The following is a 16,888-nucleotide window of genomic DNA, read 5'->3' as shown; positions in this document are numbered from 1 at the left end:
CACTAGTCCACCGTAGGGTAATTGGGCGGTTTCCAGTTCAAAAGTATGTTCTTTCTTCCATAAAACATTAACAGACGTAACAATGCTCTACTGTACTTGGATGGAGTCGCTTCAGAAACTAGCCCCAATACACATACCACTGGATCACAAATCCCCGGAAGCCCCAACTTAACATTAATGAAATTGCACACCCCCTTCCAGTATATTTGCACTACCGGGCATAGCCAAACCATATGAAAAAAGGAGCCCCTGGCCTCCCCACATCTGTCACACCTAGGGTTCGGTATTTTGCCGCATCGGATAAAGACGCATCGGGGTCAAATATACCCTATTCATCCATTTAATCTGAATGAGACTATCCCGAGCGCTTATAACAGACTTCCTCCACCCCAGACGCCATTCCTCCAAATGAGTCTTCCAACTCAGGGATATCCGCTGACAAAGAATCGCTGGATAGGGGACTCTTGCATCTTAATAATTTCAACATAAAAGGAAGAAATTGGCTTGTGTGGTTGCTCCCTCCTGGCTATTGATTCCAGTGGACCACACTCTAAGTTCAGGGTCTGGGGGAGACGAATCTGACGGCAGACTGGTTCTCACGTCACTGGAGGGACAGCAGCGACTGGAGATTGGATCCTCAGGTCTTTCAACGACTCTCGGTCAGGAGGGGCCCCTTCCGACTGGACCTATTCGCTTCCCGCAACAACAGGCAGACTCCGGCCTACTTCAGCTGGCTACCGGATCCGGAGAGTTTAGCGGTGGGCGCGTTTCTCCAACAGTGGCCAGCCAAGGGAGCGTACGCCTTTCCCCCTTTCAGCATGATCGCACGGACAATTCAATTCCTGAGGAATCAACGCATTTCTCTCCTGCTCGTCGCTCCGCTTTGGCGGAGTCAACCGTGGTTCCCGGACCTTCTGGAGCTCTCCTACATCGATCCGTTGCTTCTACCGTCTTTCCCGATGCTCCTCACGGACCCGAAAGGGAATCCGCATTCCCTGGTACTCGAGGGCCGTCTCCTTCTGGTGGCTTGGGCTCTTTCCGGGGAGCCTGGCAGACCAGCGATTTATCGCAGGCAGCTAGAGACCTCATATGGGACTCCTGGGCTCCTGGAACTAGAAGATGTTACTTATCAGCTTGGGATTCCTGGTCCTCTTGGTGCTGTGAACGGGACTTCGATCCATTTACAGCACCTGTGACCGCCATATTGAATTTTCTGTCACATTTGTTCTCTTTGGGCCGCTCCTATCGTTCTCTCAACGTGGTGCGCTCCGCTATTTCGGCAGCGCACGTTCCCTCTCTTGGTATCCCAATCGGTAGGGATCCACTTGTTTGCCGTTTACTTAGGGGTATAAGGTTGCAGAGACCTCCGGGCCCCAGATATTCTCGTCTCTGGGATGTGGCCTTGGTTCTTGAGTTTCTGAGAGATTGGCCGACTAATACCTCCCTCTCTCTAAGACAGCTGTCGGCCAAGTTGACTTTGTTACTTTGCCTCGTTTCCTTTCGTCGAGTTTCGGACGTACGGGCTTTCGACGTCGACGCCTTTTCGGTCTCTCCGGAGGGAGTTACCTTTCGGGTGTCTAGACGTACCAAGTCCAACTCTACGTCAGTCTTTTATCCCTTCTTTGCCTCAGAACCGCAACTTTGTGTCGTTTCTACCCTTACTCGGTACGTTGAGGTCACTTCCGCGCTTCGAACTTCTGCCTCGGGACAGCTTTTGGTGTCCTACGTTCGGCCTCACGTTCCCGTCTCAACTACTACACTCGCCAGGTGGATACGGTGGCTTCTGTCTCTGGCGGGCGTGGACCCCTGTTTTGGGGCACATTCAGTTCGTGGGGCGGCTGCTTCCTCGGCCTTCTCGGCAGGCGCTTCTCTGACAGACATCCTACATTCGGCGGACTGGTCGAGGGAGTCTACCCTCAGGACATTCTACTTTCGTCCAAGCACGGGGCGGCTATGTGTCTTGTGAATCAGCGTTAAAAAATGCAAAATACGAAGCCTCCTGTCATGTGGTAAAATTGAAGATTATGCTAGCGCTAGTGTACTTATAATCTTAATTTTAGTAATGACAGGAGGCGAGTATTTTCCCACCTCTTTCCCACCCTTGGTAAGTGCTCGTGGGTAAGTATATGGTTTCATTCCCTTTTGCGTTTTAGCAGCCAAGATCCTTTTAAGTGATGTCATTTACTGTCATTTTATGTGGGTCATGCCTGCATGCAGGTTCAGTTTCGGTTCCTAACCCATTTCATATTGTTTTTCAGTATAAATGCTTGAAGTTTCCGGTCCAACTTCAGGGAGTTTCTTCGTGTCGATCGGACTTCGTCTCACGGAGATCTGAATGCGGACAGAAGGTCTTTTGATTCCGGTTACAGTTCATTCCGGATTTTCTTCATGCCTTACAGTTACAGGACAAGGAGTTCGTTCGGTGGTTCGTGGTTTAAGAGACATTGACTTTAGTTTATCCAGTTTTTTCTGATTTCGCATGCGAAAGAGGAGGAGGAGTCTCACGGCTCAGAATATATTATCTCCTATTGCATTTTGATTGGTTACTGTTTTAACTGTTTCTTTACTGCTATGTGGAGTAAGTAAAGAGAGTTTAATGCAAAATACTCGCCTCCTGTCATTACTAAAATTAAGATTATAAGTACACTAGCGCTAGCATAATCTTCAATTTCTTCTTTTTTGCGTGTCTGCCCCTTCGTATCTGTCTCCGTATCTGTGTGTTTGTTGACCTCTGTGATATGACTGTTCCTGTTGACTGTGTGAGTAAGGATATCGTACCTGATTGTAATTCTGTCTCATCCCTGGTATCCTTATCTGATTGTCCCGATGTTCCGGGTAACGATGTCTCAGGTTGTAATCGTGTTTGTGATCTCCCTTTTGAATCCTTGGTGGGGAGGGTGTCCGGGTATGTTTCATTTTGGGACGATGATGAGGTGGAGTCCCATCTAAAAAAAGGGGCGATGCTAATGCCTCGTATCTATTACTGACTGTAATCAGTGGGAATTCCTGAGGTCCTAATTAGGACAATATCACCTGTGATGAATTTCCTGGGAGGATATAAAAAGTTGTCCAAAGCTCACTGTCTCCACCACTGAGGAAGGGGTGTATACCCTGAAACGCGTTTGGGCAAGTTGGGACAGTGAGTCTTCTTTTCCCCGATACTACAAGTGACCGAGCAGTGACAACGCCGGTCGGGGTGACTCGGAGAACCAATCTCGCATCTGAGGTGGTGTTCAGAAACATAAAGAGAGACGCTACTACAGCTACAATAGCTCCAGCTGGTGAGTCACGTGAGACGTCACGCTTTGACTCTATACCACGTGGGACGCCGCGTTCAGCTGTGCTAGGCTTACACTCCTCTCGATCACAGCGAGACTACTGCAGGCTCACGGTAAGAAGCGCTTACTGCCATTTTCTCCAGGACTTGATTTCATCATCGATTTCCCTGCTCTGGAGGCCTGAAGCTGGACATTGTGTGGCAATTTTGCTCCTATTGATTTAATCTAACCACACACCTCTCATACTGCTACTAGGTGTATGTGGATTTACTGAGACTGATTTCTACTGTGGGCAGTGTCCCATGAACCCCTGAACTCTTGTTATAATTAGGACCCCATGGTTCATTTTATTTTGTTTTATTGAATTAATTGATGTGGTTTTTTATATAATAGTATATGTGATGCGTGTGATTCATATTAAATATCTATTTAGATAACATTTTATTCTGACTGCTGTTTTCTGTTCCCATTTAAGGAGTGCCCCTCTACTTTTTATTCTATTTTTATCTACTATACGGTCTGGGTGGACCAAGAGGTGAGCACCCATTTCCATCCGGTCTATAGGTTGAGCCGCTGGTTTCCAATATCTGATATTCCATAGTGGGCCTCGGGTTCAATTGGCAGAATTGCCGAGGGTCCCTATGAATATAAATCCCCAAGTAGAGGAAGCTGTCCACCACTCTCAGGGGGGACACCGGGGAAATATCTATACCCTCTTCCACATCTACTATACATAGACTGGATTTAGCCCAGTTCACCCGTAATCCTGAGTACCTACCAAATCCATTCACCACTTCTAGCAGGGTTTCTAAGGAAGGGCCAGGATCAGCCAAGTACACCAACATGTCATCCGCGTACAGCGATACCTTCTCCTGTACCCTGGCTATCATCCATCCCTCTATCAAAGAGCTATTATTAATTAGCTGTGTGAGGGGTTCCATTATCAGTGCAAACAGCAATGGTGATAGGAGACATCCCTGTCTGGTGCCCCTATACAACCTAAAGGGCCGGGAAGTGAAGCCATTCACCCTAATGCGTGCCGTAGGCGCCTGATATAGCAGTTGGACCCATTTGATAAAAGAGGGAGGGAATTGAAGGCGGGACATTGTTTCCCAAAGTACCACTCTACAGAGTCAAAGGCTTGCTCATTATCGGGAGACACCAAGATCCTTGAACCCGCGTTATCAACCTCAGGAGGTTATATACAAACTTGCAGGTTAGACATGATATCAGTTGTCTTTCCAGGCACCATCTGTACCATTCGACTGGGAAGCAATCCGGACCATGCGACTTCCCAGCAGCCATATCCTCGATCGCAGCCTTGATCTCCCCTTCATCAACCCTCTAAATACGTGCTATCTGCCCTAGCCAAAGGTGTAAGGGGGATGGCTTGAAGGAATGAATGGATCTCATCCGGGGTCGAACTAGTTTTAGAACTGTACAGGCCAGTATAGAATTGAGAGAACTGTTCGCAGATATCTCCCGGCTGATATACCTTTGAGCCATCTCCGCAGGTAATGTGTGGGACTACAGTCTGCGGCGCCTCAGTCCTGGCCAGGAAAGCTAGGGCACTCCCGTTCTTGTCCCCGTCTGCAAACACTAGGCGTCTTTGATACAATAGCTTCTTCTGGGTATACTCTGTTAGGTGTAAACTAAGCTTCCTCTGTGCCTCATCCCATCGGGTCTACGGTATAAGCATGTTCTTTCTCTACCACCTCCTTTTCCAGCTTGGCCCTAGTAGCACCCAACTCTTTCCTATGCGAAGCTATCGCCTGAATCAAGGTACCACGCAGTACAACTTTAAAGGCCTCCCACTTCACTAACGGGTTAGTTGAGCCCTCATTGGGTTCCCAATACCTTGCTGCGCAGCCCAAACCACGGGTAGGACCTCCAGCCATTTGCTATTGAGCCTCCATATTCTTTCAGCCGGTGCAAGGGGTTGTCTCAGAATTACCAGTAAGGGAGCATGGTCAGAAGTGCCTCTCGGCAAGTAATCAGCTACCGTCAGAGAGGATAATGGGTCCCTACTAAGGAACACTAAATCAATCCGGGAGAGCACCACATAAGAGGCAGAGTAACAGGAGTATTGACGAACCCCAGGATGCACATACCTCCAGCCCTACGTTAATGCAAACACCTCTGCCCAGGAACTCAACGCATCATTATGGGTACCACTAGGGCGAAGCCGATCCAGTCTAGGCCGCATTGTAGTCCCCAAGCACAATCAGAGGCACCGGGGGCATTGACGCTACTCGTTTCATAACCTCGTCCAATATCTCCCTCTGAAGGGGGCGGGGGGGGGGGGGCGAGACATAAACACCTACCACAAGGTAGTCAATGCCTCTGATTGCAGCGTGAAGAATCACAAAACGCCCCATCGTATCAGTTTGCACAGAATACGAAGGGAAGGGACTTCGCCACCAGAATTGACACGCCTCTTGCCCTAGAGTTATACACAGCGTGATAGGCCGCTCCCACCCAGGGCCTCCGCAGCACCAGAAGTTTCCGCCCTTGCAGATGTGTCTCCTGCAATATCAGTACATCAGGGTTGTGGTTCCGTAGGAAATTAAAGACCAGGGATCGTTTAAGTTTGTCATTGAGGCCTCTGACATTCCAGGATACAAACCGACAGACCGGCATCATGGCGGCATGGCAGAACTATATCTCAAAAGGAAACCGCACCACCCAAACCATACATTCACACAATCATACCAACTCTTCAAAAATAAAGCAAAAACCTTCCAATATGCCCAGAACAGCAGGCAATACCCCCTCCCTGCCCAGATGGCCCCAACATATCCAAGCCTAAATACCCACCCCCCATTCGTCTCACTAGTAGATAGGACGGGGAGACCCGTTCTAAACCCACCACTCTAGGTAAACCACTGAACTGAACCTAGGTAGCAGAACACCCTAACCATCGCACACTCAGCTCCACCCTATAACGCGATCATCTTAAGACATAGGCTGAGACCCCCAACCCACAAGTTTCACTATACTCAGCCCCTGCGGTCGAGCCAGTCAGATGCCTCTTCAGGGGTAGAGAAAAATTTCACCAGCTCTCCATCTTGCACTCTGAGCCGTGCTGGATACATCATGACGTAGATAAGTCCCTTCTCCCGCAGCCTGGCCCTCACCGCCGTGAATTGCCTACACTGTTTCTGTACCTCCTGTAGAAAAGTCCGGGTAGAAGGAGATCCGGGCGTTGTCAAAATGAATGTCCTTCAGGCGACGAGCCGCCGCCAGCACAGCCTCCCGGTCCCTGTAATTAACCACCTCCGGACCGCCTAACGCACATGTGCGTTCCGGAGGTGGCAGGCTGGCGCACAGTCACGCATATACGCGTCATCTCGCGAGACGCGAGATGACGCGAGTATGCGCCCGAGCGTGCGCAGTTCGCGCCGGCATTTCTTTGAGAAGTATTTCGTCAGCAACCTGCCAGCCAATGATCGTGGCTGGCAGGTTGCTGATTTTTAAAAAATCCAATCAAAGTGCCAGATAGCAGATCATATTTGTAAATATGATCTGTTATATGGCTGCCTGCTCCTCTGCTGGTTCTTTTCGTCGGTTGGATCCAGCAGAGGAGCAGGCTTCACAGTGAGTACACCAAACACTACACTATAGCCCCTGATCACCCCCCTGAACCCCAATTAACCCTTTGATCACCTCTTTGATCACCCCTGTCAATCACAAGTGAAAAGAAAAAAGTGATCAGTGCAAACTGTCACTTTTTTTTTTCACTGTTATTGACCGTTAGGTTTTAGGTATAGTTTAGGTCCCTTGGTTAGGTAGTTAGCGATCAGTTAGCGCCCAGCCCACCGCACCGCAGTCCGTTATTCGCTGATTAGCGTATCGCTAATCAGCATTTGTACTTTTATAGTATCTGAAAGTGATCAAAACTGATCACGGTCAGATCTATAATAGTACTAGTGTCACTTTAGCTCGCCCTCCACCCAAAACGCAGTGTTTGCCCGATCAGGCCTGATCGGTCGCCCACACGTGCGTTCGCCCACACCCGCCCCACCGCAGTGACAAAAAAAAATTTTTTTTTGATCACTGCACATTCACTTTACACGCACTGCGGCGATAAAAAAATCAGTTTTGATATTTTTTATCAACCGCAGCGGCCTCCGGTACTTCGCTAGCCTCCCCTTTGTAAGACAGGCCTGCTTTTTTTTTCTTGGGTAGTCTCAGGGAATACCCCTAAATTTAGTTGCCCACATGTCAAACAGGGGGTATTCTTCTGAAGAGGCCTACAGGCTTCTGACCCAGTCGGATGAGGAGTGGGAACCCTCATCTGATGAATCCAGCGGGTCAGAATACGAACCTGTAGAAAGCAGTGGCTCTCTGACCCAAAGTTCGGACGAGGAGGCTGAGGTCCCTGATACCACCAGGCGTACCCGGCCCCGTGTCGCTAGACCGCAGGTTGCGCAGGATCCGCTTCAAGAGCAGCAGAGTGGGGCTGGTGCTGTCGGATTACGTGGTGAGGCATACACCAGCAGCCCAGCCCTCCCTGGACCTAGTACCAGCACTGCCGTACAACCTGGTGAAGTAGCGAGCACCAGAAGGGCAGTTGAAGCTGGTACGGTGGCACGTGCAGTAGTGACCCCGTCGCAGCCACCGCAAAGACGTGCCCGTAGAGCCCCTAGAATCCCAGAGGTGCTGGCAAACCCTGATTGGCAGTCCCCAACTTCAGCCGCACCTGTAGTTTTCCCTTTCACTGCCCAGTCTGGAGTTCGGGTTGAGACGGCTCAGATCGGTTCGGCCCTGGGATTTTTTGAGCTGTTCTTGACTGCGGAGCTTTTAGACATAGTTGTGGCCGAAACAAACAGGTATGCCACACAATTTATCACCGCTAACCCGGGAAGCTTTTATGCCCAGCCTTTCCGGTGGAAAACAGTCCAAGTTTCCGAACTTAAAACTTTTCTGGGCCTCCTCCTCAACATGGGCCTGACAAAAAAACATGAATTGCGGTCATATTGGTCCACGAACCCGATTCATCACATGCCCATGTTCTCTGCTGCCATGTCCAGGGCACGTTTTGAGGCCATCCTGCGGTTCCTGCACTTTAGTGACAACACCGCCTCCCGTCCCAGGGGCCACCCTGCTTTTGACCGGCTCCACAAAATTCGGCCCCTCATAGACCATTTCAACCAGAAATTTTCAGATATTTATACCCCAGAGCAAAACATCTGCATAGACGAGTCCCTGATACATTTTACCGGGCGCCTTGGCTTCAAGCAATACATCCCAAGCAAGCGCGCCCGGTATGGGGTCAAATAGTATAAGCTCTGTGAAAGGGCCACAGGCTATACCCACAAATTTCGGGTCTATGAGGGAAAAGATCAGACCCTGGAGCCGGTCGGTTGCCCTGACTACCTGGGGAGCAGTGGGAAGACAGTTTGGGACTTGGTGTCACCCTTATTCGGCAAGGGGTACCATCTTTATGTGGACAATTTTTACACAAGTGTGGCCCTCTTTAGGCATTTGTTTCTAGAACGGATTGGCGCCTGTGGTACCGCGCGAACTAGTCGCGCGGGCTTCCCCCAACGGCTCGTTACCACCCGTCTTGCAAGGGGGCAGAGGGCCGCACTGTGTAACGAAGAACTGCTCGCGGTGAAATGGAGAGACAAGCGTGACGTTTACATGCTCTCCTCCATTCACGCAGACACGACAATACAAATTGAGCGAGCAACCCGTGTCATTGAAAAGCCCCTCTCAGTCCACGACTATAACCTCCACATGGGAGGGGTCGACTTCAATGACCAGATGTTGTCTCCGTATTTAGTTTCCCGACGCACCAGACGCTGGTATAAGAAGGTGTCTGTATATTTAATTCAATTGGCTCTGTACAATAGTTTTGTTCTCTACAGTAAGGCTGGGAGAACTGGATCCTTCCTCAAATTTCAGGAAGAGATCATCGAGAACCTCCTGTATCCAGGAGGTTCCGTGGCCCCAACCACCAGTGTAGTTAGCCGTCTACACGAGCGACATTTCCCCAATGTCGTTCCTGGTACCTCAACCCAACAGTCACCCCGAAAAAGATGTCGTGTCTGTAGCAGGAGTGGAATAAGGCGTGACACCCGCTATTTCTGTCCTGACTGTCCGGACCACCCTGCCCTATGCTTTGGAGAGTGTTTCCGGAAGTACCACTCACAGGTACACTATTAGCATAGGGATCATCTCACCAGGATAGGCACACAGGGCTATTAGGGCCCATTCACTCACTGCTGCTGCAAACGTCTCCTTTCACATGGGACAAAGTGCATAACGCACTTCGCCACATCTTTGGGCGATTTGCGCTTTGCACATTGACCCATGGGGAAGGAGAGGTTTGTTCTATAAAGGTATAAAAACAGGTAAGCAAACAGGTTAATGTTTAGTTCCAAAAGTTAAAGTCACATGTTCTGTTCCAAAGTTAATAAAATTATTGCGTTGTGGCCTGTTTTTTTCTTTTTTTTTTTTTTGTCTTTTTACCTTCCAGGTGGACCAACCGATCTACTAGCTGCAGCACCGATGTGCATTCTGACAGAAGCATTGCGCTGCTGTCAGATTACACGCAAGTCGGTGTATGCGGCGCTGCAAGACGAGATTTCTACTCTGCAGTAACAGATACGTTTGCCGAAGCATACGAGCTGAGGAGGAGGCGGCGTTCCTATGCTTTGGCAAGCACTTTGTATGTATATATATATATAAAAAAAAAAATCCCGGCAATGATTTATTCATCCACATCGATTGATGCGAATGGAGAAATCTGGTTTGCCAGGGCATACGAGCTAAGTGGGTATGGATGTAGGGCGGAGCTCCTATGTCCTGGCAGACGCCTTTCCCCTCCATTTTTTTTTTTTGGCAGAGATTTTTTCATCCACATTGATCGATGCGAATGAAGAAATCTTTGCCGTTCATTTTTTTCTTTCAGCCCAGAGGCTGAACGGAAAAAAAAAACTCATTACCTGTATGCTCAATATAAGGAGAATAGCAGAAACTCCTAATGCTGGCCATACATGTAATGATTGCGGAGACCCTCAAATACCAGGGCAGTACAAACACCCCACAACTGACCCCATTTTGGAAAGAAGACACCCCAAGGTATTTGCTGAGGGGCATATTGAGTCCATGAAAGATTGAAATTTTTGTCCTAAGTTAGCGGAAAGTGAGACTTTGTGAGAAAAAACAAAAAAAAATCAATTTCCGCTAACTTATGCGAAAAAAAAAAAATTTCTTTGAACTTGCCAGGCCCCTCATTGGATACCTTGGGGTGTCTTCTTTCCAAAGTGGGGTCACATGTGGGGTATTTATACTGCCCTGGCTTTTTAGGGGCCCTAAAGCGTGAGAAGAAGTCTGGGATCCAAATGTCTAAAAATGCCCTCCTAAAAGGAATTTGGGCCCCTTTGCGCATCTAGGCTGCAAAAAAGTGTGACACATCTGGTATCGCCGTACTCAGAAGAAGTTGGGGAATGTGTTTTGGGGTGTCATTTTACATATACCCATGCTGGGTGAGAAAAATATCTTGGTCAAATGCCAACTTTGTATAAAAAAATGGGAAAAGTTGCCGTTTGCCAAGATATTTCTCTCACCCAGCATGGGTATATGTAAAATGACACCCCAAAACACATTCCCCAACTTCTCCTGAGTACGGCGATACCAGATGTGTCACACTTTTTTGCTGCCAAGGTGGGCAAAGGGGCACATATTCCAAAGTGCACCTTTCGGATTTTGCAGGGCATTTTTTACACATTTTGATTGCAAGGTACTTCTCACACATTTGGGCCCCTAAATTGCCAGGGCAGTATAACTACGCCACAAGTGACCCCATTTTGGAAAGAAGACACCCCAAGGTATTCCGTGAGGGGCATGGCGAGTTCCTAGAATTTTTTATTTTTTGTCGCAAGTTAGTGGAATATGAGACTTTGTAAGGAAAAAAGAGAAAAAAAAAAAATCATCATTTTCTGCTAACTTGTGACAAAAAATAAAAAATTCTAGGAACTCGCAGTGCCCCTCACGGAATACCTTGGGGTGTCTTCTTTCCAAAATGGGGTCACTTGTGGCGTAGTTATACTGCCCTGGCAATTTAGGGGCCCAAATGTGTGAGAAGTACCTTGCAATCAAAATGTGTAAAAAATGCCCTGCAAAATCCGAAAGGTGCACTTTGGAATATGTGCCCCTTTGCCCACCTTGGCAGCAAAAAAGTGTGACACATCTGGTATCGCCGTACTCAGGAGAAGTTGGGGAATGTGTTTTGGGGTGTCATTTTACATATACCCATGCTGGGTGAGAGAAATATCTTGGCAAACGACAACTTTTCCCATTTTTTTATACAAAGTTGGCATTTGACCAAGATATTTTTCTCACCCAGCATGGGTATATGTAAAATGACACCCCAAAACACATTCCCCAACTTCTCCTGAGTACGGCGATACCAGATGTGTGACACTTTTTTGATGCCAAGGTGGGCAAAGGGGCGCATATGCCAAAGTGCACCTTTCGGATTTCACCGGTCATTTTTTACAGATTTTGATTGCAAAGTACTTCTCACACATATGGGCCCCTAAATTGCCAGGGCAGTATAACTACGCCACAAGTGACCCCATTTTGGAAAGAAGACACCCCAAGGTATTCCGTGAGGGGCATGGCGAGTTCCTAGAATTTTTTATTTTTTGTCGCAAGTTAGTGGAATATGAGACTTTGTAAGGAAAAAAGAGAAAAAAAATAAAATCATCATTTTCTGCTAACTTGTGACAAAAAATAAAAAATTCTAGGAACTCGCAGTGCCCCTCACGGAATACCTTAGGGTGTCTTCTTTCCAAAATGGGGTCACTTGTGGCGTAGTTATACTGCCCTGGCAATTTATGGGCCCAAATGTGTGAGAAGTACCTTGCAATCAAAATGTGTAAAAAATGCCCTGCAAAATCCGAAAGGTGCACTTTGGAATATGTGCCCCTTTGCCCACCTTGGCAGCAAAAAAGTGTCACACATGTGGTATCGCCGTACTCAGGAGAAGTTGGGGAATGTGTTTTGGGGTGTCATTTTACATATACCCATGCTGGGTGAGAAAAATATCTTGGTCAAATGCCAACTTTGTATAAAAAAATGGGAAAAGTTGTCGTTTGCCAAGATATTTCTCTCACCCAGCATGGGTATATGTAAAATGACACCCCAAAACACATTCCCCAACTTCTCCTGAGTACGGCGATACCACATGTGTGACACTTTTTTGCTGCCAAGGTGGGCAAAGGGGCACATATTCCAAAGTGCACCTTTCGGATTTCACCGGTCATTTCTTACACATTTTGATTGCAAGGTACTTCTCACACATTTGGGCCCCTAAATTGCCAGGGCAGTATAACTACGCCACAAGTGACCCCATTTTGGAAAGAAGACACCCCAAGGTATTCTGTGAGGGGCATGGTGAGTTCCTAGAATTTTTTATTTTTTGTCGCAAGTTAGTGGAATATGAGACTTTGTAAGAAAAATAAAAAATAAAAAATCATCATCATTTTCCGCTAACTTGTGACAAAAAATAAAAAGTTCTATGAACTCACTATGCCCATCAGCGAATACCTTAGGGTGTCTACTTTCCGAAATGGGGTCATTTGTGGGGAAGGTATACTGTTTGGGCATTGTAGAACCTCAGGAAACATGACAGGTGCTCAGAAAATCAGAGCCGTTTCAAAAAGCGGAAATTCACATTTTTGTACCATAGTTTGTAAATGCTATAACTTTTACCCAAACCATTTTTTTTTTGCCCAAACATTTTTTTTTTATCAAAGACATGTAGAACTATAAATTTAGCGAAAAATTTATATATGGATGTCGTTTTTTTTTGCAAAATTTCACAGCTGAAAGTGAAAAATGTCTTTTTTTGCAAAAAAATCGTTACATTTTGATTAATAACAAAAAAAGTAAAAATGTCAGCAGCAATAAAATACCACCAAATTAAAGCTCCATTAGTGAGAAGAAAAGGAGGTAAAATTCATTTGGGTGGTAAGTTGCATGACCGAGCGATAAACGGTGAAAGGAGTGTAGTGCCGAAGTGTAAAAAGTGGCCTGGTCATGAAGGGGGTTTCACCTAGCGGGGCTGAAGTGGTTAAGGACCTTGAAAATGAAAGGACGAGGCGGGGCCCCAGTAGGCAGAGGACGGGTGGGGATCCTGTGGGCCTGCTCCACTGCAAAGGTCGCCGAGAGACTGATAGGGTCGAGGACCTGTTTAATAAGGCACTCCGCAAACTCCTCAGGGGAGGAACCCTCCGCCTTCTCAGGTAGTCCCATAATGCGGATATTGTTCCTTCTATTACGGTTCTAGGCGTCCTCCACTTTCGCCATCGGGTTTTGACATGATTTTGCAGAGCATGGATCGCAGAGTCTTCACGTTGAGCCCTATCCTCCACCTCACTCAGCCTCTTCTCCACCTCAGTCGTTCTCTCCCGTATCTTGTCAATATCATGCCCGAGGAGAGTAAGATCTTCCTGGACATGGTCAATTTTGACGGTAAGCGCCGTCTGACAATTAGTGATGGCCGCCATGACTTTTGCGAGGTCCACCTCCGGCTGTTCATAAGAGGCCCCAACCTCCCGATCCTCTGTTTGGCTCATATTGTCCAGCATTAACTTAGGCGGTGCCTAGAAGGCCCTGGGGTGCCCGTTTTGCTGCCCATAAATCGATCCCCAGTTTATTAGCGATAAGGGTAGCGGCCCTCCAGCAATCACCCTCACTCAGGGTTAAAAGGATGCTAGCCGCGCCACTTATTTGAGTGAGTCCTCTTCCCTGAACAAGGGACGTCCCAGCACAGCGGCACTCTACACCAGATATGTTCCCCTTATAAGTCATGAGCAGGGAGGCAGGAGAGCAAATGGCGTCTTTACTTCCAGCGCTGGTATCAGAGAGAGGAGGCAACTGCCTCCAACACCGCGGCCAAGATGGCGCCCGTACTGTCTGACACGTGGGGGGGACTCTAAGCCAGCAGTCCGGTCGACAGAGAACCTGGGGGTCACACCGTCCTGCAGCACCAGGCTCCGCTTGATCACCGCTGCCGGTAAGGGTAACGTCCGTACGCCCCACTCCCCTCGCTCTCACCGAGAGGTCTGCAGTCCGGGGTGCCGCTCGGCGTGTAGGCCTCGCTCGGAAAATCGGACAGGCAGCGACCGCAACAGCCGCAGAGTAGATAGTAACCGGATTGACCACCGGCGGCCTGACTAAGTATCACGGGGGGTGTTTAGCTAGAAAAACAGGATCCAGGGATGCAGATGATCAGGATAAATCCAGGATACCGCCGGAGCTGAAGCAACCTGCGACCTCGCACCATGACAGTCATGCCAGCGACCGCAACAGCCGCAGAGTAGATAGTAACCGGATTGACCACCGGCGGCCTGACTAAGTATCACGGGGGGTGTTTAGCTAGAAAAACAGGATCCAGGGATGCAGATGATCAGGATAAATCCAGGATACCGCCGGAGCTGAAGCAACCTGCGACCTCGCACCATGACAGTCATGCCACGACCCCCCCCCCCCCCCCCCCGTGACCTCTTTAAATTTATCTGGGCGGGGAAGAGTTCTAGACTCTCTAGATCCTTACTGCATGTACCAAAAGAAAGGAGGGTTTGGGGATTCCTGACTTCCTGACCTAAGGAAATATTATGCTGCTTCTATGTTCCAACGAGTTGTAGACTGGTGCCGACATACCCCGTTCAAACAATGGATCTCCACTGAACAACTCTCATCCCGGACCCCACTGGCTCTTCTGCCGTGGACTGACAGGAAAGTTCCTAGTGCACTTTCCTCTCATCCTATCATAGGTCCTACTCTGACTCAATTCTGTAAGAACCAGCAAATCTCTACAATCTCCCCAACGCCATCCCCATTGTTTCCTATCCTGGGACACCCTGACTTCCCGGCGGGTAGCTCGGGGGACCCGTTTGTACAATGGAGATTGAATGGCAAGTGTCGGACACCCTTCTTTAGAACCTCAGGTAGATGGTTCACGCACTCAGAACTGTTGGGACATTTTGAACCCTGTATTCTGGGACCGTGGAGAACCAGACAATTACACCATTTCCTTTCCTCTATCCCTTCTTCCCCGGGCTTTGATAGAGCTCTTACTCCTTTTGAAAATACATGCATAGGTTCAGGAATTTACTGCCACTCCCTCTCAGAACTGTATATCTATATCAGTCTTTCGCCCCTCCTACTCTATCAGGTGGGTTCAGGATTTGCAAAGAGATATCTCCTCCGACCAGTGGCTCAAAATATTCCAACTAGCTCACAAATCCTCCATTGCCAGTAAATATCAGGAGGCCAGTTATAAATTGTTATCGAGATGGTATTACGTCCCAACCCGTCTCCAGAGGATGTTCCTGACAGCGTCTTCTCTGTGCTGGCGATGCGACTCTCACCAGGGGTCGCTTCTACATATTTTCTGGCAGTGTGATGAAATCGAGCCTTTTTGGGATTCAGTTCATAAGGCCCTGGCATCTATCTTCTCCTTTCCCATACTAAACACACCAGGATTATTTTTACTTTTTCTTTCGGATTTACCGATGAGCTTATTTAGGCGTTCCTGCCTGCGCCACATTGTTATAGCAGCTAGTTCCTCTATCTCGGCAAAATGGAAATATCCCTCTCCACCTTCCGCAGGGATGTGGATTCAGAAAGTTGATAAGATACGGAGAATGGAGGAACTCACAGCATCTCTAAAATGTAGTAACAGAGCTTTTGTTGCTACTTGGACCCCTTGGTTCGTATTTCAAGATTCTTCGGAGTATCAATCCTTGCTGGCTTGCTAATGTCGTCTGTAGCTCCCCCGTCTGTATACTTCACTCCATCTGAACACCTATCCCGTTGTCTCCATACTTTCCCTTTGTGGTTTTGTCCTGTCTTCCCTCATAACTGCTATTAGTACGGCCTCAGCATAGAAATCATAATAAGACTATGTTTGGCCCTCTTGGTTTTGTTGCTATATGCCATAGGCATCGTGTTATTCAGGTACCACTGTGGAATTCATGTCATACATAGGCATAAGAGATCGATGTATAGACGATGGAGTGTATTCCATGTTTACTTGTCGGCTTGGTTCCGACTTTACCTTTCTGCTGTATGTGAATCAACATACTATAATTCTGTCACTTTAAGTATAAATAAAGAATAAAAAAAAGTTGTTCTAATACTGTACGGAGTAGTAGCTCCGTACGGTATTAGAAAGTATTGGCTTCGACGAGCCAAAGTTATTGCTTCGTGAAGTCTTGCGAGACTTCGCGCAATAACTTCATAAATTTATTTGTACTGTAAAAAAAACTAAAACATTTCCCGAACTCTAGTTCGGTTCCAAGGAGATTATATTATTCTTCAGAAAGAGAGAGATGTGTACTCTTGACTAGATTATTTCCTCCTACGGCACTCAGCAGTACCCCTCCTCGCCTCCCCCACTATCGATTCTATGACTTTTTCAGATCATGCTAATGCTCCATGTTCCTCTGAAATCCCCCCTTCCTACTCTTAGGTCCTGGCAGTGGCGACTGAATGAGTCACTGATACAGGATCAAGATGTCCATATGGTTCTCTCAAATTATTTTTAAGAAAACCAGGTGGAGGATACCTCTACCCTTACAGTTTGGGCT

The 16,888-nt window shown here is 47.8% G+C and overlaps 1 protein-coding gene across 6 annotated transcripts in view; it reads left to right on the top strand.

The window, feature by feature from the left end:
- HDGFL2 (HDGF like 2) overlaps nucleotides 1-16,888 on the top strand; it is a 261,045-nt gene that overhangs the window by 208,386 nt on the left and 35,771 nt on the right. For 2 of the 6 annotated variants that reach the window (XM_044306478.1, XM_044306493.1), the window contains one exon: nucleotides 2,259-2,568. The exons of the other annotated variants lie outside the window; for them this stretch is intronic. In XM_044306478.1, coding sequence (XP_044162413.1) covers nucleotides 2,259-2,263 — 5 coding nt within the window. In that variant the 3' untranslated portion in view covers nucleotides 2,264-2,568. Of the gene's footprint in view, nucleotides 1-2,258; nucleotides 2,569-16,888 lie in introns of those variants that run through there. 6 annotated transcript variants of the gene reach the window in all.

The sequence above is a fragment of the Bufo gargarizans genome, chromosome 1, assembly GCF_014858855.1.
Source record: "Bufo gargarizans isolate SCDJY-AF-19 chromosome 1, ASM1485885v1, whole genome shotgun sequence".
Classification (NCBI taxonomy): Eukaryota; Metazoa; Chordata; class Amphibia; order Anura; family Bufonidae; genus Bufo; species Bufo gargarizans.
Note: the sequence above shows the minus strand (reverse complement) of the source record. Positions and strands in the feature narration are given on the sequence as shown.